Raw genomic sequence first — 22,225 nt, forward strand, 5'->3', positions numbered from 1 at the left:
GGCGAGGGGGGTTTGGGTTTGGCTTTTTTTTTTTTTTTTTTTTGCTTTGTTTTGCTTTTGTCCTTCTATGCATCAAAGCCTGGAAGGGCTCCTTTACTGTTATCCCTTGCTGCTGACTTTGAACCACATTTGGGCTTTAAGACTGGTGGGAAGCCACAGAATAAAAGTCAATCCTAAGTAGTTTTATTCTACATTTCCTGATGTTGCTTTTGCTGAAAATATCTTAGGCCTGAAAAAAAAATTAATAAACACAATTTTTACCATCATAGCTTTGATTGTCATGCTCCAGAAAAAATTTGAAAAGAAATTGGCTCCACTTTACGCAAGACACACAGACTAGAGCTGAATAGGTCCCATCGTCATGATCTCATGTGACGAGAAAGCTGAACGCCATGGTGAATTAAACTCCTGGTTTTCCCTTCTGGTAGCTTAAAATGAGCCCATTTGGTCTATATTTAGCAAGGACACAGAACAAAACAAGCATGCAACAAGGATTTCACTCTTCTTCCAGCATTCATTGCACTGTGATGGCTACTGTTTGCTGGTCTGTAAGGATGTAATTCACTTCCAGGGCAGTTCAATTCAACAGGCCTTTTGTCATTAGTTTCAATGAGACTTGGGTTCCTCAGCTCCTCAAGGTTGTTTTTTTTTCTCTCATTATATCCCTTGATTCCCCTTCTCCAGTCTGGTTTCCCACTTTATGCCTTTCAGAGACTGGATTCCAGTTTCAGCAAATCCTTTTCCTCTTTCTGAATTGGATGGAATTTTTTCCCCATCCACAATATGGACATAAAATGTAAAGGGATCCTCATTCCTCATTACCATGCTGTCATCTCAGATCTTTGACTGCTTCTGTGATCCACAATTCAGTGGCTTGACAAAAAGAAAGGAATAGTTTAAGAAATAATGTTCCTAATCTTCAAATGTTTCACTGTCACAGACAGCCCAATAGTGCACTGGCTTTTGTGAAGAACATATTTATAGGCAACAGAAAAATCTTCCTGTACAATGAAAAAGCAAAGAAAATCAAACGCAAGTAAACAGTTCACACTTAGATTCACAGTTGTTGTCAATTTTAAAGCTTCAGCTTGTGATTTAAATTCTGAAATTTTCAGTTAGTTCAATACACAGTAAAGATGTTGAGGGGCGTGTCCAGTGAGGATGACATCCACAGCAACACTGGGAGTTAGTCATGTGTGGGTAAACCTCAAACATCCATAAACATGTTCACATTTCAGCTGAGTATTTGGAACAGACTCTCAGTTCCCAAGCTTATCTCTGCAAATATAAAAGTGTATACACATGAAAATCTACATATGCAGATACCAGTACCTTCCTGTGTATACACTAAACATATTATAATGCTTATCTTACATAAAAGTAGTAGGACTTTCATTTGCAAAAAATTTTCATCTGTAACATAAGCAAAAACAACGTACAGAAAATTTCTCCACTTGTAAGTAGATCCTTTAATTAATTTGAAAGTTTCACTTAAGGAATATAGTATTTTTAATTTTTAATAGATGGTTCTGTTGTTGACAGTAAAAAAACCTTTTATGAGCTGTGAATACAGAGGCTGGATATTAACTTTTGAAAAAGCATATTGCAGAATGGACGTTATGTTAGGCAGATTCTACATTTTTCCCATGGAAGTTCTTTCTTCCTTAAGTTTATTCACGGAAGACAACAGATTATGAAAAAATAAAGTTGAAAATGTCAAAAGCAACACATTGTGTAAATTTTACAGACTAACTAAAGCAATAAATTAATTAGGATGGTATTTTAACAAATAGCTCATTCTGGAACATAGGAGGTAAGGTGGTAATCAGGTGGTCAAGTATATATGCAGGAGTTGAAGCAAATTACACTGTTCAGGTTTCATGATCAGTTACAGCCAAAATTTTTGCAAATACATATTTGCATTATCCTAAATTAAACCCAATTTGTCATTTATGCTTCAAAATAAGTAGTCTTTGGAAAATAAACTGATAATAGTGCTAAAATATGTGCAAGGCTTTTTAAAAATATTTTAAAATTCTGGGGTTTTTTTAGACATCTTTCAGAGTATCTCAAGAAATATTATTTTACTTTGAGTAAAGTCAAATTTAACAGTAATTCACACAGGATTTCACAGAACACACTACAAGAAAAAACAAACGTCTACATCCATTATATTGCACACAAATGCTACAAATTTTCTAGTACAATACTTGTTTTATTCAGGTTTACAGCGTCATCAAAACCTCCAAACACTACCTTCTTCTGTTGTGTTGTCTTTCCAAACACTGAATAATTCTTCAGATAAGTACCGACGTGTAAATGACCTAGATTCACTGTACTGAATGCCAAAGACCAAGTCAAGTGTATCAATACTGATTAAGAGGAGTTACAATTCTTAAGGCCAAGCTGTTGTATTACTTTATCTTCATTACAGTGTTTTTGGTAAGACCACAATGCACTGCGGACCCAGTGCAGGTGCAAGGGCCCTGTGACAACTCTGTGATGCACTGTCTCAAGATACTACTAATCACAAGTGAATGCAATCACAAAACAATCCAAATAACTTCTTAGGGAACATCATCAACCATCAAAGAAACTTATAATAGCTCTTTATAAAAAAAACCCTCATTGGGCAAGATTTCCTACTTACCACTGTTTGAGGTCAGAACTTCAGCTGGAGTCTGACTTCTCGTGAAGCTACGCAGATGGACGTGCACATCAGCTGGGGATCCAATGCGTGGTTTCCAGTATGTCACCGCGCCAGTAAAGAATGAGGCGAGTACCTGTTATTTCAGGCATGCAGCACCAGTGTTTTGGGACAGATATACCTAACGGAGGTCTACACACGACAGCTGCAACTAGATCCCAGTTTTGTGATGCACCCCTACACCTCTGGCAGCGGCTTAAGCTTTCGGGCCAAGCGGCTGACACGCTCGGGGACCCTGTCTTGAGCTCCACCTCGTCCCCCACACCCTGCTATGGCAATGGCTTGGTCCCAAACCACGTTCCCAGTGCCAGGAAAGACAACCAGCTGCTGAAGCAGTCTGTGCCCATCAAATCAACCTCTCCTGACTCCTCCAGAGGAAAGGTGCAGGCCAGATGGCTGTGTCCTGTGGCACAGTCTGGTCTACTGGCTCCTGTCTGGATTGTGTTGGCAGCTCTAACACATGGTGGTCTGAACTCAGGCATGAGGACTGAAGACGCTGAAATCCCCCACCCCCAAGCAACATAGAAAAGTAACATATTTAACTTATTCTACAATCTTAATACCTGCTTCAAAGCTACAATGATGAAAAAAAATTATACTTGAGGCTTACACTCGATTAAGGCTTACACTCTTCTGCGGCAAGATACTTGGTGCTGTAGGACACTGCAGCACCGCAGGATCTGGCTCTGGACTGTTTAAAGCTCTTGGGAAAGGAGAAGTATGGCAGTCAAAAAGACAAGAAACAAAAAGGTTCTGTTGAGTAAAAGATATAGTGGCTTTTTATATGGAATGTGTGCTGGCTTTTTTTTTTTAATGGGATGATGTGGGTAGGGTAAGGAACGGCAAAAACGGGGTGATCAGGAAGAGTACAGGGTTATCAAAATGCAAGAGCAGAAAAGGGACCACCACCTACTTGACCATGATCCACACCAGGACTCTGCCGACCACGGCGTGGCTACAGTGCAGGAGGACAGCAGGCAGGTAAGAAAACTTGTATTTGTGCAGGCCCCAACAAACATATGACTTGTAACATTCACTCCCTTTGCGTATTTGGATCTTCCTTTCTAACGACTGTATCTCACCCCTGAGGTGAATGCTTTTGTTGGTACAGATTTTCTTCATCAGCTCTCTCTGGAAATTGGCAGGCTGAGATGGTTCTGTTATCACAGTTCATGAAGCACCCAGAAATCAGATCTTTAAGGCAATCAATTATAATTATGTAAAATCTTAGGCTGCATCCAGCTCTCCTACTTTGCTCATGCTACTGTAACGGCATAATTTCAGTGTAACAGATTCTGACTCTTATCAACAGAAAATCAGACCTTGGCCCTAAAATTACATTTTGGGGAACACAAGAAACTACGCAAGAAAATGTATTTGAGAACATTTTTAATAAATAATGTGACAAAAATTACTTTTCTGATTATTGGATCCTCAGTATGCAAAATTATGGCTAAAATATGGGGTTTCTTACATGAACATAATGAAAACATTAATCACATGGATTGTTCCTTTAGTACTGCACACCCTTTCTATGGAACCTTTCTTTAAAAATTAGCTAAATGAAAAATTTCAGTCCTCGGTAAACACCAAAACACTTTTTTTTTCTTGTTTTTTTTTTTTTTTTTCATTGGGGCTAGTCCTGATAGCTGTCAATAAACAAACACACATTTTTCCATTAGCACCAATGACAAAGAAATTTTATAATTACAAAAAAGATCATAAAATCTACAGACAGAGGACATCATTTGGCAAATTCAATGCAACTAATGCTTCTATTTCAGCTTTAATGATAATCCAATGTTGAGAGAGGCCACAGCAAAATTGGTAATTTTCTGTGAGTCCAGGAAAAGTGAGAAGTGTTTTGATTATGGCCCACATTTAGGTTTGTAACTTTACCGTCTGTCATCATTCAAATATTCCAAATACAAACATAGAGCATTAACAAAAAGATGAAAAATATCCCAAACAAATGCTTAACATTCTCAGTAAGACAAAAAAAAAGGTTAATAGTTACAATGGTTTACAAACAAAGTTTAGTGATTGTGCTTTTTAAACCAAAAAAAAAAAAAAAGATAAGCAGTGCATTACAAAAAAATTAATCGCCAAGATCAAACAAAACTTCTTTAAGTGGCACTTCTGCTTTAAGGTGAATTGACACAAGTAGAGGTCTGAGATTTGGGCCAGCAACATTTAATGGTATTACCCAATCATTATTAAAAATGTCCATTGATTTTCCTGCTTATTTTGATAAGCATTGTTGAAGCTGGAAATTAAAAAAAGTTTCAGATAAACTTGCTCATGCCATGATTAGGCAAATAGCAATCATATTGGCTTACCTCCTGCCTATCCCAAAGGACATTTTTAATAAGAATGTAGTTAATGATGAAAATGGAAAGACAAATCAAAGTACCACAGGGGATTTAAAATGAGTACATATTTACAATAAGAGCCACCTCATCCCAAATTAATTTTACTTGCATTTGTAAAACTGTAGCATCTGCAAAAGGTTAGCAAGAGACTGGCAGAAAACAAGACACACAGTCGTTACTGGAATCGTAAGACACCATTTGCACTAACTGCAGACTACAGTGAAACCCCTAGAACAAAAGAATGTTCTGCATGATGTTCACTTCGGGGAACTTTTCAATCAATGCTGTATTACTTGCAAAGTTATTGATTGGCTCACTGGTGTACTCGCAGTGTACTAAGCACTGCCTCGCTGGGGAGAAACCTCGGGATCCCAGGCTCTGGAATGCCTTTCTGTTCTAATCCTGAAGCAGCAGCTGGCCCACGTACCATGAAGAGCAGCTTACCTGCCTTCTTGGGCAGCGAAGGTGATGCACTTAGCGTTACGGAATAGGCAAGGGCCGTTCCTAATAAGGAGGGTTTACAAAGAAAGAGTGAAATAAAAACTAGCATTCTGATGGCATGAAGAAAAATGAAAAATTGTACACACTGATTGCACTGAACATTATTTCTGGCGTCAAACATCATCAGACTTGAGGCATCTTAAGTGATTTTTTTTTTTTTTCTGATTAGATTTTAAAAGCCTGTTACAGTACATGTCGTTGTCTTCAGCTTTCTGTTTCCTGCATTGAAAAATAAAAAAAAAGGACATAAAGGAATACATGTTAGATTTTATTATTTAAAATTTGTTTCACATACTTCTTAGAGATTTGTTACTCTTAAATAATAATTACTACTTTTAATTACATGTAGCAACATGACTGCATGTTGGACATCCTTTCTACAATCAGGATTTAAATTGAATTAACATCATTAGGCAGAAAAAAAAGAAGAAAAAGGCTGATGCCGTAATATCTAATAAAATTGAGAATGATAAACTGTCAAAAAAAATGTGAAAGGCAACGCCCAGGTGTTCTTAGATGCTCTAGTTCCTTATTTTCACTTTTGAAAGAATCTGGATAATGTAAAGTCCACGACTAAATACTGTATTTCTGCAATTTCTGTTCCATAGGTTTTAGTGTGGTGGTAGTTATAGTACACTACATATTACTTGGGTTTTATGATTTTGACACATTCTTAAAGTTTCTTTTCTTGGATTGGGCATAACATTAATAGACAGACAAATGTACTAATTTTTCTGAAGATAAATATTTCTGGTTCAAAAGCGTTTCTTTCTTGGCATCTGCCTAAGCACAGAAAAGAGTGTTTTTCTAGTCATCTTCAGTAGTACAACTGCTATTACCTCCATCTCTTCTTCTTCCTCTTCCCCTTGTTCATATGCTCCCAGTACTTGCATTTCTGCAACATTCCTTCGGGCTATATTTGCCTGATCGGCCCTCTGTCTGCCTCCTGATCCTCTTGAAGACATAGAGCTGGAGGAGCTGGGATCTCTAGGATTATTTGATGTTGGAAACGTTGGTCTAGAATATGGTAGGATGTCCTCTGTATAATTAAATACATACATTGTTATGTTTACAAGCTCAGAGATACTGTGATCCTAAAATCTCTGCATGCAGTTAATTTATTTTACTTTTTATGATCCTCAGTAGGTTTAAAGTGATGCCTGACAGAAATATGAAATACACTGTTTCCATAACAGCTTTATAGAAGTTTTCTCAAGGAAATTTATAGTATTTACATGGTAACATTCACCACAGAAAAACCAATTCATGATTGCTGTCCACTTCATTTCAATTTATGATCCCTGTCCTATGTTCTACAGAAAAATTAAGACAAAAACCACCCCTTGTAGTATATTTTTGATATGATGAGCAGGAGGAAATGTCAATATATGCATGATACTCACAAAGAGCTCATTCCATCTAAATCTCAGATGCTGCATTTCTCAGACTGAGCTTGACACAAAATTAGTGGGCCTGTTTTACAATTTCAACACCATCCTCCAAGGTAACCTCCTGATAAATTTTCTCTATAGCTGTTCACTGTAACCAACCTCTTACTAATGTGCCCATTTAACCATCTTACTACCCAATCAGCCCTGATATTGACCCTGGATACCTGTAGGAAGAAAGGACCAGGCATTTGTATGAATCTGTGTTGAAAGTCTTAGTGAACACTTGGCAAATTCCATTAATCGTGTTCCATTAATTAGTAATCTTACCAACTTTCATATACAAGAGATTACATTGATCAGGTCTGATTCACAGAATGCCATGTCAATTAGTACTTATAACTAATGCTGTACTACTATGGCTTTCTTAAACATGACCAGGTATCATTTTGGCCCTTTTTAACTACGCAAAAATGGGCCAAGTGCCAACTCTTTGGTGGAAAAGTTAAGTATCTGACTTACAGATCTACTACCTGACTTCACTCACTTTGCTTATAAATTAGATTATAATTAGATTAAATATAACTGGACTATAAATGTATGGTAGGAGCAAGGACACTGATCCTTACAACTCTGTTTGGGCTTCCTCAGCGTCAGCTTTAATACATGATGGGTATAAGGAAAGCAAGATAGAAAATCTATGTTTTTCATAAGCTTTTATTTCCATTTTACCTTAACGAGAATCTGCAACATGACCTATATTAGAACTGTATAATTACAATGAATGGTGACAATTCAGCAGATCTAACTTCACTCACACCAGCAGTGTGAGAGACCTGAAAAAAGCTGGCCTGTTCCTTGTGATCAACAGCCAGTAAACCCAGAGCATGCAAAAGAACCTTGAAGAAGATGAGTTTTTGCTGGTGTGCCCTCTCGTTTTGGTGCTTTATTTCCTCGCAGTTTCCCATCGTTTTGCTGTTCCTGTGATTCTCTCCGCTCTCCTGAATTTGTCCGCACGTCTGAATGCTGTCTCCCATCCACCCCATCCCTCCCCTTGTAGCTTGCTCCTTTCCTTTCCGCAGATCTGTCTGTCCTCGCTTCTATAGAAGCAAGTTTTGGCAACATGACCGGCCGCACCTCCAGCTGTGATTTGGACTGGGCAGTTGGTGATTTTATAGCTGGAGGTGGCACAGGAGGGGGTGGTAAGTCTGCAAAGTTGAAAAAGAATAATCATTACAATGACATCATACACTAGTGAAATTAAGAAATAATGTTTAACTTGAACTGAAGAAACAGATGCCCTATTTACTTTCAGCCCTCCCTCTGCCTTTCTATCTCCTCCCCAAAAAGTATTATGTTACTGCTAGAACCGCTGATAGGTATTTTGCAAATCTTGAGCTTTAAAAATGCAAAATAAAGACCACTTACTGCCTTTTAAATCACAATATTTTCTTAAAAATCATTACAAAATGCTGTAACAAACTTTAGGCATATATTACTTATGGATATCAACACAGAGTAAAACATATTAACATATCTTTGCTGATATTTATCATTTTTGCTAAGTCCTTTCAACAACACAGAAGCCTGTGCTATAGTGTCTCAGCGTCTTCAGTGTACTGAGCATTAAAGCAAGTTGGCTGGGGTGTAAGAATGTGTATCAGATGCACTGCTGATATATGTAAGGATAAAGTACATTAATTATATTAATTTGCCTCCTTAAATTAGCACAGCTTAAGGGGTTCTAAAATTCTCTATATTTTTAAATAGTATTTATAAGGCACAAGTATGTTTTACTTAGCTAAATTTCTCTATCCCTGCATTAAGACTTAAAACTAGAATGTGTAAAATGTTCATCAGACTACAAGGGTGCTCTGTGGAACACAAAATGTGAAGGTAAAAAAACGTAAAACTCAACCAAGGATATGACGTTACAAAAGCAGTTCACAACAAAGCTGTAGGAACAAATCAAATGCACATAAGAGAACAACAGGTTAAAAAAAGTGAGATGTGGAAGATGTTTCTGAGGTTAATATTCTCAAGTGAGATTGCAAAAAAAAAAAAAAAGCAGCACTATTAAAAAATGTAACTTCAGCATTTTATAATAGTGTGCATTCATTCTTTCAACTTCCACAAAAGTCTTGGAGCAGCTGTGGTTTTCTAACACCATCACTATATATACAGCTAATTCACAGTCTAGTCAAGAGAACGTTTCAACTGAAAATTAACTACACTGGGCCAAGAATAAAGGTAGTACTCCTGAATAAGGAAAAATAGGCACCTAACACACATATATAAATTCAGATATGGAAGAGGCCAGACATTTTTGAGAGGTTTTCCAGTGACCCAAAGCACAAGTGACTTGATCTAGCCATGTGGAAAGGTGTAGCAAACACAGAATTCAGTGCTCTATGAAAGCTTACTGGGCACCATCCTCCATGTTAAAACTGGGGGCATAATTTGGAATTGCTCTTGACCTGTTTTAAATAAGACTGGAAATTTTATCAGTTGTCTGGACTGGGGATGGAGAAGAAAGACGTCACAAAGTACATTTCCTAAGGTTGGACATACTTCAGGTAAATGAGACCTGTAACATCATTCTTGCTGCATTAACTCCATTGTCTTGGTAAAAAACCACAAAAAAACCAACCCCACAAAAACCCAACCAAGCAACCAAGAAAACTTCACCTTGTTCTAATTTATGGCTTGAATAAGGGACCAAATCCATTTAACAAGAAATGCAGAAACTTCTGTCCTGTTCCTCTTAGCTAAGAACAAGTTCGACAAGTGGCCTTATGTTCCTTGCAATTTGTGTAGGGTACTTTGTTTTTCAAACTCTGGCAGTTTGGGGAACATCAGTTTTAGACAGTAGCTAAAGGTAAACATTGAATACTGAGACTTAATTTTAAGTATCTACTTAACACTCACCATTCGCAGATGCCTTTTAAGAAAAAAGCACTGTCATTTCCAAAACTTGAGAAGGCATACTGTAAATTAGCTGGAAGCTTGGATGTACTAAGTGGCTGAATCAAAATAATTTTATTTATTTATGGGAAACATTAGACTATAAAGTAAGAACAAAGGCAGATTTGTGGGCAAATGGACTGGACTTATTTATCTGAGGGAACTAAAACTGTAAAATGCAGTGGCAACGTGTGATTCAGTAAGATCTGAAATACAACAGTTTTTGGCAAGAAAGCACAGAATCAGTTATGTTGCATTCCTTTGTTATCCATAACTGTATAAACATGGTTTACAGAGGTAATCTCTGTCCAATGCACAACCTTAGCAATGAAATTCTGTAATTCCAGACATCAGAGTAGCATTCAGACTGCCTCCTTTAAAAATGCCCTGCGATCTCCAGCCACCAAAGAGTGAATCAAACCACTTTCACTGTGCTCCCCAGCCCTGTAGATGCTTAAATCAATATGTGCCTGCAAGTTTGGATATTTGGATCACAAGGCTCCACAGCCATGTGATCTTAAGTGTTAATACCTGCTCCAAAAAATGTTGGTCTGAAAAAGTACATAACCTCTTACAATTCAACAACTAGGTGAAAAATTGTGTGAAGTCTGCCCAAGACCTCAGAGTTGCATGTGATATATTCCTTGAAAGCCCAGCATATCAGACCATGTCAGATTCAGACCAAAGCTTATCAAGAACATGAACCGTTCTTCAAAAGCAAGGCTGGAGATGGTGATGGTTCCCACCTTGTGCAGAATACTTTTAGTGATTACAGAACTTGGTCAAGATTTAAAAAACAAGATAAACTCTGCGTTAGCATGCAGAGAGGCAAACAATATTTTCCAGTCTGAGGAAAACATCCTTCTCATAACATGTCTTCTCTCAGAAAAGGACATACTGAATCAGAAGTGGATGAAGATACTCAAACTCAGAAGTGTAGGCTTCTGGAACCACAGCTGTTCATGCAGTATCTTGTGTCTCACATTCCCCACTCAGTCTCTATCAGGTTATCAGAGCAGTGAATAGCCCTTCTGTTGAGCCTGCTGATGTAAAGGGAGTATAGGTACTTAACATCAGCCTTTTCAGTCACCCTTGAAGCCGGTCTCCAACAGTTGTGGCACAGCAATGCATTGGCTGAATACCAAAGGGAAGGACAGCATCTTTCCTGTAGACTATTAAACACAACTTGGAACAAACTACTTTATTCAAGAATCCTATCCAGCTGCACAGGACAACGAACAAAGCGGTGTTAAATCTTGACTATAGAACGGAAAGATTCATTGACATAAAAAGTTCCATAAAATGGCAGTAGCCCTATGGTACAGTAATAGCTAAAGAAAAGTGATATTCTCTTTCAAGAACATTTTTGCAACCTGCAGGGAAACTATAAAAATCTTCATTATAACACAGTACTCCTTGCTGAGAAGAATCCTTTACAGAGGAAAAAAAAAACTTTTCAGAGGTCAACACTATTACACCCCTGTGGTATTTATTTTAACAGCCTAGATCACAGAGAAAATCCAGATCCAATCTGCCTCCTCGAGTACAAACTGGCACACTTATTATTAAAAGCAAAATAGAAGCTTCCATTGTAAGGAATAAAAAATAAATCACAAAGCAACATCAAACCAATATAGAGAACTCAGAAGTATTTGTTAAAGGTCAGCTGTGCTCATATGTTTCATTCATGTCTACGTACTACTGTTGTACTGCTTCCCACGTAACTCAAACAATTAATGGATGCCATTTCATAGCACGGTCTACAGGGGAAACCTTCCATATATGTCTTTTGAAAGGAGCAATGATAATTTTCTAAATGAGAACATATACAGGAATCATGGGATAAGCAAAACACCAGTGGGGAAAAATAAACTGCTTAGTTAGCTTGGCACTGAAGTGGAAAAATCACAAATAAGCACAAAAAGACGAACTGTAAGTAGTGACAAATGAGGGAAGTAGGCCTTATTATGCAACTCTCTCTTTTAAGGTCTATCGGGCTGTAGATTTCTACAGTCATATTCTGAAGAAAATAGCAGAGATATAGATTTTATGCAGTATCAGATAAGATACAAAGTGAATTTTTTTCTATTGCATATTTATGCAGGCATGCTAAACCCAAGATTGTTCCTGACTTAGTAAAGCTTTAAGATCATGTAAGATTCTTAGATAAACAAAAACCTCAGCTACTATTATTCACGTACTGAAGCTATTTTCATGCCTTATCTTTTAAGAAACATGGCTCAAACTGTACACAATAATTGGATGAATAAATAGATACAGCAAACCCCAATATGATGTATAAAAGCAGTGGGTTGTTGAGTTGTAGGGTTGTTTTGCCCGTATGTACATTCACATAACGCTTTTATCAAAACAATTTTCACTCCAGAAAACCTCCCTCAGTAACAAAATCAACATTTACAAAATACCTCACAATGGAATCAGAAGTAAGAACTGCAAAGAGGGTTGGTATCTGAAAATTATTACCATACAATAACAAGCTGGTTTTTAGCAGAGGTAAGAAATGCATTCCTACTTGTTTTTTACCTTGCTGAAATTTGTGTGGTTTAGGTTTTTTTGTACTGCACAGGCAGAGGGAGACATAAGTACGAATGATGCCAGCATGCATAACGGCTTAGCATTTCAAAGTGAAAATTCATGGAAATATTTGTCAGATATGCAATTGCCTTTTGTGAGAAATTCAGCTGCCTTACCTTCATATCATTGATAATACAGCTAAATAATTCAGTCACCATCTCAACCAGTTAACTGTGAAAACGTTAGTATTTTTTCCTTTGTCACTCAGAGATTTAAAAAAGAACCAGGATTTAAAATCTCATGTGAACTGTCAATGGTGTAATTTCTATGGAAAGACCTACTGAATCGAAGCAGTAGCAAAGTACTTCTTTTTATCTAAGCATACACAATTTGGAGGGCTTGTATCTACTAATAAATCAATTCAAGACAGTTCAGAAGATACTTTCATAGACATAATTTTAGAAAAGACAAAAATATTCTTTTAAAATTCAGTTTCTTAAATTAAATATGTAAGTAGTTCAGGCAAGGTTTAGAAGAAGGATACATCTGTTAGTTGGTTCTTGTAATGCACTCTTAGTAGTTATGTCTCTAAAACGCTAGATGAAGAGCAATTAAAAATTCATACATTTTAATCCTTACCACCTACTGAGCAAAGATTTTTAGCAACAAATATGGAGAACATTTCACTGCCTGGATGACTGTCAAGGAACAAAACAACTGAGTTGAAATCCCATTCTGCATAAAGTAGAAACTGATTTGAACTAATGCAGAAAATACAAAATTGTTACTACTCGTACAATACAGAGTAGACCAGAGAGCGCTGCTCTTTATTTAAAAAAGGGTAGCAGTAGACCTTTTACTGCTACATTAGTAACAGACACACTTTCAGAAATACCAATCTCTTTCATAAACCTTGCTGTATAAAAAAAAAAAAAACCCCACAGAATTTTTTAAGACTTACATATATTGCTGCTAATACTCCTTGGCATTTTCAACCATTCATGCAAAACCTGATTTATTTATATATATCCTTTCTGTCAACTAATTGTGTAAATTCTTCATGACACCAGTATTTCATGAAACTGCTAGCAAATACCAATTCAGATAATTTGGGAACAGTACAAAATTCTTTATATGTGAAAGTAAATTCCATTTTAAAGGCTGAGAAAGTAATGAAGCAATGTATTTTTCTCTTTTTATTATTTACTCAATGCTTCTGGACATGAGTAAATGCTTAAATTCAGAACATCTGCTTTACTCTACTATAAACACAAGTATGTTCACCCACTATGAGGAAAAAAAATAAATCTTGGTATCAGGCACTCCTTTATAAAAAAGGTAAGTAACGGTATGACACCAAGCCAACAGAAAAACATAAGTATATCTGGGAAAGGCAGTTGTGCTTAAATGTTTCATTCATGTCTCCGTATCACTTTTCTCCACTTGAGAAAAACAATTAGTAGATGTTATTTTATAGCTAATTCTAAAGCAACAATATACTACATGTGGCCATTAAAATGAATGGTTAGAATCTTCAGTAAGGTTCCAAATATGCTTATGTACATGGATTGAGGGGAAAATTTAAAAAAAAAAAATTCAAAACCAAACAAGCCCTTCAACCTTTGAACTGGGTTTTATTAGATCTGCAGAAATTAAAGCCATAATTTGCTGTTCCCTGAATGACCACACTCTATTGCACACTAAACAAGTCAGTGGAAATTCTTACTTAATTAGAAAATATGCTGAAGTAAGCAGGTGCTATATAACACAAAACAAATATTGATCAGGATTGTCAAATCTGTTGCAATATCTAATCACAATGCTCTATGATTTAACTTTATATAATTACTTTCACAAAAACCTGTCATCAAATACAGGCCCACCTCTTATTTATTCCTGTGTTAGAAGAAAACAGCCACATAAAACTCCTGTCCAGATTTTATCTCTGATGTCCTAGCTGTTGTGTTTGTACCGAGGTTTGATGCTCAGCCAATTGTTCAGTTAAGAGCAGTCTCTTCAAGAGAATAAAAGCTGATAAAATGTCCATAAAATCTTGCAAAACGCCATTACAAGGGTCTCATAAATGTAACATTTCTGCTACGGTTTTTGGGATTTACACCTTGTGTTGTCCTTTCACAGAAGCAAACATGCACAAAACCACTGTAATAACCTCTTGAAATCAGATAATATTCCAACAGCTCAGTTTCACTGACAGAAGGGGCCTGGGCATAAGCCAAGAGGCCCAGGTGCACTGTGTCATGCCAGTATTTAATGCAGCCTAATATCAGATAGATGCTAGTGAGAGAAAATACACAGAATAAAGTACAGATAATAGCACGGACAACCACTCATTGCTAAATTACTTCTGCTCATCGTGCTGTGAGCTTTGTATTAAATTTTTTCGTCAAGTGGCAGGAATCATAGGGAGAAGTGGCTCAAAACTCCCTTCTTGTAACCCTGGATAAGGATCTATAATATTAGGCTTTCATATGATAATGGCAAATGATGCCCCTCTTTGAAAAATATCAGACTGGTAATGAAAGTCCTAATCAGATTGCTGTTGCAAAGAACCAGGAGGTGGGGAATGAGCCTTTCCTTACCTCCTTACCCTCCCCCCCCCATTAGCAAATTCAGCAAACTTGACAAGATGGGTTAAGTCTTAGAGAATTTATCTTACATGAATTTCCAACAAAGGCCGTTGGTTGTTTTATAAAACTGGAAGGTAGTGCTTTAATAAAAGCTGCACCACCTGAGGCATTTTCATTAAAGGCTCTCTCTAGACAACATCACAATGTTTGCATTATCCTCCTACACTCCCAAGAGAATACAAGGACTACCTTTTCAGCAAGAGTTGATATTGTGTGTGAAGGCATGAGAGAAGATGATTAGATTTTGCTTTTACTCACAGAGTAACTGCTTGCAACAATGCCGTGCTCAGGATTAAAATTCATTGCCTTGTGTTGTCCACCATTTGAATGGTAAATTGTTCTTTTTCAGGAAAAGATAGATTCTGAATGTTTTAATAGCCACTGATGTGAACGAAGATTTTAATCGTAACCACGTATTATTCTCAATGACTGTACTATTTATGCTATCTGGGCTCTTAAATAATGACAGTAATTAGCCGATTAGGACACTATAGAAAACAGGTGCAAGGCTCTGGAGTGGAAGCATCAATGTACAGTATTAAGGAACTCTGGCATTTAAAATGATTAATCTGTTCAGTGTGTTTAACAACAGGAAACACAAATCACTGAATTCTGAGGCATAATGTTATCTCTGTGGAAAAATTTCACACACATGCACTGAATGCATATTTAGAAAGGTTCACTGACGTTTTCACCCATTTCAGTGGACTCACCATCTGTGTAGACTTCTCTGCGCAGATGTCCTGGCTGGTGTTTTTGCTTTTTGGCAGGTCGGACCTTCTGTATTACAACGGCACTCATGTTGCTGTCGGTAGATACGGGGCTGGTGGGTCTAGGACAGTGTGATGCATGAAAATGTCTACGGCCTGGAAATTGTTACAGAACAACAGCAATTATTTTTCTTACATAAAAGTAGTTTCATGCTTTCTCTTTTTTTCACATCAGAATGACCTAGCTGTACAAAACCTGAAAATACACTGTTGGAGAATAAAATTCTCATCCTTTCTGTAATCAGTTTTAGAGTGAGCTGTAACTAAATTGAAGCATTTGCCACCTTATCAGCAGGCAGGCTGGCTTAGTTGCACAGAAAACTGTCCAACTGCTTGGTAGCTCCTGCCCCAGGAATGTGAACTCCATCAGTAGGCACGCACAAGCAGGCTTCCCACCCAACAGCTTCCTGGAAACAACAAAATGTTTCACTTTCAAGATGGGTTTCACCTCCCCTAGCTTGGGCGGTGCGAGGTCACCCATGCCATAAGCAGAGAAAGTCACCAGCAGGTCTTGGGTACAGACGCCCCCTCCGCCACTTTGAGAGAATTACCAGGAATGGCACTGGGGATGTATGACTGGCATTTTATCACAGCTTATTTGCAGATAAGGAGTGTCACATTTTTAGGACGTGTAGTCAGGCACAAGTAATATCAATACACAAAAATCACTTCATAACATGAACTTTACTGTTGTAAAATTATTTATCTTTAATAGTAATGGGATGCAAAAAGACCTTTTCTAAATATATAAACTTACACAGACATAGACACACATATTTATATGAACTTATACATATAAAATGGATAAAATCCTGGCCCTGTGGGTATGAATGGGAGTTTTGCCACCTTCTTCAATTGGCCAGGATTTCATCCAGAATTACTAAATTACCTCCCCTCTCACTCTTCATGATGAACAGCTGCGTTGAAATGAAACAAAGGACTGTTAACTGGGAGAGGATATCAGAAATGGGAGAGACGTTGCTAATCTGTGGAGTCAGGGTGGACACAGTTGTGACAGGGTACCTCTTCTCCAGGTCTGGCAGTTTAATAGGATTGATTGGCAAAACATTCATGGAGCTGCTTGAAACCTGCATTCTACCCTGCGGTACTCTTATTTCTTAGCTGAACCGTAACAATATCCATTTGGCCCAGTCAGGTTACTGATTACCCATACATATCCAGTGTTACTGGTAACCAGTATGTTGTAAAACATTAAATATTTCAAGTACCATATTACATATGTCCAGTGGTGATTCATGAGAAAAAAAAAAGAAACACATGCATAAGGCCTTGATGCGTATGCATAATCTATAATCTAATAACAGCTGTCAAATTATGAAACCAACACAAGACCACTTCATCTCAACAATGCAGCAGCAAGAGCTTGAACAGCATTCTCCAAAATACAGTAATAAAACAATTATAGTACATTTTTTTTTTCAAATCCAGGGCAAATATGACTCTAAAGGTTACTATTTATTTGGACATTTCAATACAGAGGGATTAAACCTCTCATGAAGAGTGACTGAAAACACTGTGAGCCCTATACAAAAGGCCAGAATTCTCTAATCCTCTTCCCCCTCCCCTTCAGTTCTGGTTGCAAATCCATCAGTAGGGTTGAGGCATGGCAATAACCAACGAGACCAAAAAATTAGGAACTAATTATGAAAATCAATGTAGAACAGCAATTTATTTGAACTGTTTCACCAAAACTCCTTTTTTGACTCTTCCACTAGTGCAAATTGACCCCTCCTCCTGAATTTCTCGATGTTATAAGAACAACAGGAATCCAGGAAGCAGCTGTGCACAAATACATTTCACAATGGCCATTTGGTTTTTGTTCTTCCACCAAATAGAGGACAAACTCACCTCCTGCTGCATCCTGCATTTGACGTCTGGCTACTTTCAGGCCAGCGTACTCCGCAGCTGCTGCAACAGCCTGTGCAAAATCTGCATCGGTAAAAAAAGATCCATCGGAAGAGCTAACGCTAGACCGCCCACTTGAGATGTTATCTTCTTCGGAGGCTGAACCCCAGCCATTGATCATGGACCCTGTCACAGAGCTTTCCAAATCCCCAACGCTAGAGGCAGGTGTCTGCTCAAGGCCACGCAAAAGGAGCCTTCTGTTCTGCATCTTGGCAACCTCTATATCTGCCTCATCCTCTTCCTCTTCTGGGGCATCAGTATCCATATCAGAAACCAAGGGCCCTGAGATATATCCATAGGTATGTGGTGGGGAGATAGGCCTTGGAGGGGGTGGAGGACTCACAGGTTGACGTCTGCATAAAAACACAAGGGTAAGAAGAATTGAAGTCACATAACATAGTCAGAGGAAACAGTAGATTGACGAGAAGACTTCTTTTATTTCCCAACAAGCTTGACTTGCCTTCTGAAATCAAAAGAATTTATATCTGAAAGGTTCAGTATTGGTTGTTGGTTTTTTTTAGTTTCTATTTTTGCTGTAAATCAGAACTGACAGCTATGTAGTTTGGATTCTACCGCAAAGAAATCTGATTTTTTAATACAGTTCCTTTATCACAGATTTTAATGAACTTTGGCTTATTTTGCATAAAGCTGTTCATTTTTCCTAAAGTAGCACATGTACAGCTAGGTGAAGAGGTGGTTACAGCTCATATGACTATTTAAAAAAATTATTTCTGCATCCTTGAGAGTATAAGCAAAAGAAGTGTCTGTATATTGCTCTAGAAGATTGAAACTATCAATGTCAACAGATGCCTCCAACCAAACAGATTGCTCTATAAACATTTTCTTCCCTCCACCCACTCCAGTTCAGAAAGAAATGAAAAGAGATATCGTTCTCTCATTATTTTTAAAATTGGTGTAGATCATAATATAAAGAAAAATTTCTCTATTGGTTCTAGGTCTTAAGGATACCAAAGTGCCTATAGATTTATGGGTTAGTTTATTTTGAGCTTAAATCATCAGTAATGTATGTCTCCAGCTTTGTCCAGGCAAAATATTGGATATCATTAGATCAACGCTCAGTTTAGTTAATACTTCACTCAGAAGTCCCAGATAGTAACATCGTCAAGGCCACAGGAATGCTCCTTAATTGCCACTTATTGGATAGGAAGAAATATTTTCTGCAGCAACAGCTGTACTTTTGGCTTTGCTTACCAGGAATTTCTACTGCAGTCTGCTTTACAAAAATTTCCAAAGTAATTTTTCTTTGTCGCTCTTTCACTCTTATTTTCTCATTATCTAATGGTGACTCATAAACTAAGTATTTTCTTCTTTGGGGGGACGTGATTTTTTCATTTTAATAAATGGGAATACTTACTAATTTTGAAAGGAAAATTTAGCAAGGAAAAAAGTGATAATTTGTGGCAAGAGCAAGCTGGAACCTCCCTGGACTGCATCATCTAGCCACTGTTTTCCACTTGCTGTATTAAGTACTGAATAGAATGAAAACGTCAGTTAGGGATATATACCCAATAATAATTTAATAACCCCTTCCTACCACAAAATCCCAGAAGCCATTGCTGAGGAACCTCTACCTGCCTTCGGCTAGAGACCTTGCCCAATAAAGTTTTACTGCCTTAATTTAAAGCTCTTGTGACAACTGTCCTTGTAATATATTTGCCAGTCTTCCCATTCTCTAGATTTTGGTATTACAACAGGCAACTGGTTACAAAATATGATAGCGTTCTTGAAAATATAGCTTGCCTGCCAGCCTTTAAGGATAGGCTAATTGAGAGCAGCTGGTTCATGGGCATACAGAATTAACAATACCTCGTTCACTCTATCTGATGCTGTGGTTCTTGCTCTAACAGTGACATCGTCTCCTATCTCAGCTCTCGCTTTAACGTTGACATAATCTCCTATCTCACTAATTCTTTACTTTTCTCTGCTTGTCCACTCTTCCAGAGCACAGTTTCTATTTCAGTTTGCTACTCTTCTAGCAATCTGACCAGACAGAGAACTATTACAGTACACCATCACCACCAGAATCATATTCTAGATGCCTGGTTCTGATCAGAAATCGAGATAATATTCAGCAGAACTACAATTAAATCCAATAAAAAGTATGACAAATAATATTTTAAACATTATTTTCACTATAAAACCACCATTTACAAATCCCCCTCAAACAATACTGAGAGGCAACCCTTAGAACGTATTCTTAATTGGAAAGTATTGTCACACCACATTCAAAACAGAAACCCCCGTTCCAGAAGGGGCTACAGCTGTTGAGAACAGTACATCCAACTCCTAAATAGCAATGCCATGGGTCATATCAACACCATTAGATGGAAAAGGTAGTCGGCCAAGCCTTACAAATCAAGCAAACAGAATTACGTGAATCTTTTTTAACTGACGAGGCGGAGGTAGCAAAAAGAATAGAAACAATGTTTGAAAAAAGTAAGATAAAAAAGAGAAAGTCACTAACAATTCTAAGACTTTAAGCAAAGCTAGACTTAACCACTGCACAAAGAACAAAACAAATATACATTTTATTTTTTCAGTCCACTCAATGAGTAAGCTGTATGCCCTCTGAGCTCAAACTGGAACATCCTTCCAGATGCTTCTGCCACTTTTGGTGACATTTATGGTGCCTAGCCATGAGTCTTTGTGTTGAGCAAACCTTCTACTTTCCAGGCAGCTGCTGGCTGGTTATGCATGTTTGTACACATCTGCTCCAATGCCTATTCCATCCTGTATGTCATTCCAGAACATGGTAGCTGAGGTTCTGGAAAGTCACTCATAACACATTGCTCTCAGCATTTCTCTTTTCCGTTAGTGTCCAGCCAGTTTAATCTCTAAATAACCCAGAAAACCTAAGTGATTAAAATGAACACTTCTGTGCCCTGAACATATCAGGGCCAATGGAAATTACAGGAAAATACTATTAGCCATCCACTAATAAAAAGAGTGATTATAAAGACTCAGGAACATAGAGGAAGAGAAAAAGTACACAGTACAAGAATTGTTACAGTAAAGAATTAAGAAAACAAAACAAGGCAGACCAAGGAGAATTAGGGAACAAAAGTAAAGGCAGATACAGGCCCTTTAAAAAAAGATTAGTAACCACTGCTTACTTAAAAGAGGGAAACATAAAAATAGACTAATCTTTCAAAAAACATTCTGGAAAACACATCCGTAAATATCCAGCAAACTATACCAATAAAATCAAAGTTCTAGAGTCTACTCTGCAAGATCAAATTTATCTCATGATAACAGGCTTGCATTTCACTGAAAATAGAAAGTATGACTAGAATATTGCATGTAAGTTTTTACACTTGTGATAACAAACAATATCTGCAAACTACTGGAGGGAAAAAATAATGAAATATAATTTGGGATGGAAAAGCTGGGTGGTCTTAACAAAAAGCAAGACAAGTAAGCATCATACATAAAAAGCCTCATTCAGAATTCACTGTTTTATGGAAGAGAAGCTGTGAGAGTGTATATGCAAAATAGTTGGTACTAAAAGCTATTCAGTGAAGAAACGAAATTTCCCTGTAACAAATATCTATCTTTATTAATGTTGGTCATTCCTTTAAATAAGGGTAGGTGGAAATGTTAAGAAAATTTTGCAAGCAATAATTTCTGTATTAGGATTTATGTGAGGAAGAAAATCTATAGGTTATATAAATTATATATTTATATATATTCATACATATTGGTGACAAGTTAATTGCACAGTTACTGTGAAATAATGCATGCTATTTTATGGTAATAATGCAGTAAATCTATTGGAAACAATGGAACTGTAATTATATGGTAAGCTGTGTTAACGATACCACTTTAATACCCTGATGACTGTGAATTTAACTTATGTCAGCATCATATGTACCGTAAAGTGATATACTGCATTTATTTCCATGGTATAATAATAAGCAACTTAATTATTTATTTCTTAGGTTACAAATAGTTCTAGCATCCTGGATTAGAAGTTAAATATTAACAGAATAAATATCATGGGGAAAACCCTGGCCTCAGTGAATTCAACAGGAATTTTCAGTGGGGCTAGGACGACTTTTGTCCCTTCTCTCTCGCTACATTTGCATTGACACACCTCCGGTCAGGTTGGTGCTGTATGTGTCCCAGATCCTCCTGACAGTCCTGTAACATGGGCTGGAGCTCTTCCTGGGGAGAGGGGGTGAGAGTGGCAGTTGACTGATGGCTATAGGAAACAGCGGCTGGAGAAGAAGCTGCTCCTCGGACAGGTGGAGTAGGACCTCGCTCGTCTTCTTCCTCTTCCTCTAGCTCATCCTGCTGCAGATACATCCTTGCAGGTGGGACAGGACAAGGAATTTCTTGGTCATAGCTAAAATTAATTTTTTAAGAAAATAAGGACTTACGCTGATTACACAGT

General features: G+C 37.4%; 1 protein-coding gene across 1 annotated transcript in view; it reads right to left on the reverse strand.

Annotated features, from left to right (window-relative positions):
* Window positions 1-3,313: 3,313 nt before the first annotated feature.
* Window positions 3,314-22,225, reverse strand: part of ROBO1 (roundabout guidance receptor 1) — a 534,041-nt gene continuing 515,129 nt past the window's right edge. Inside the window, exons 25-30 of the mRNA XM_086482457.1 lie at window positions 21,926-22,177; window positions 17,755-18,164; window positions 15,829-15,981; window positions 7,868-8,176; window positions 6,420-6,619; window positions 3,314-3,460 (exon numbers count right to left, since the gene is read on the reverse strand). Of these exons, the coding sequence (XP_086338583.1) occupies window positions 3,314-3,460; window positions 6,420-6,619; window positions 7,868-8,176; window positions 15,829-15,981; window positions 17,755-18,164; window positions 21,926-22,177 (1,471 nt within the window). The remainder of the gene's footprint in view (window positions 3,461-6,419; window positions 6,620-7,867; window positions 8,177-15,828; window positions 15,982-17,754; window positions 18,165-21,925; window positions 22,178-22,225) is intronic.

This window comes from Leptosomus discolor, chromosome 1 (assembly GCF_034619465.1).
Source record: "Leptosomus discolor isolate bLepDis1 chromosome 1, bLepDis1.hap2, whole genome shotgun sequence".
Taxonomy (NCBI): domain Eukaryota; kingdom Metazoa; phylum Chordata; class Aves; order Leptosomiformes; family Leptosomidae; genus Leptosomus; species Leptosomus discolor.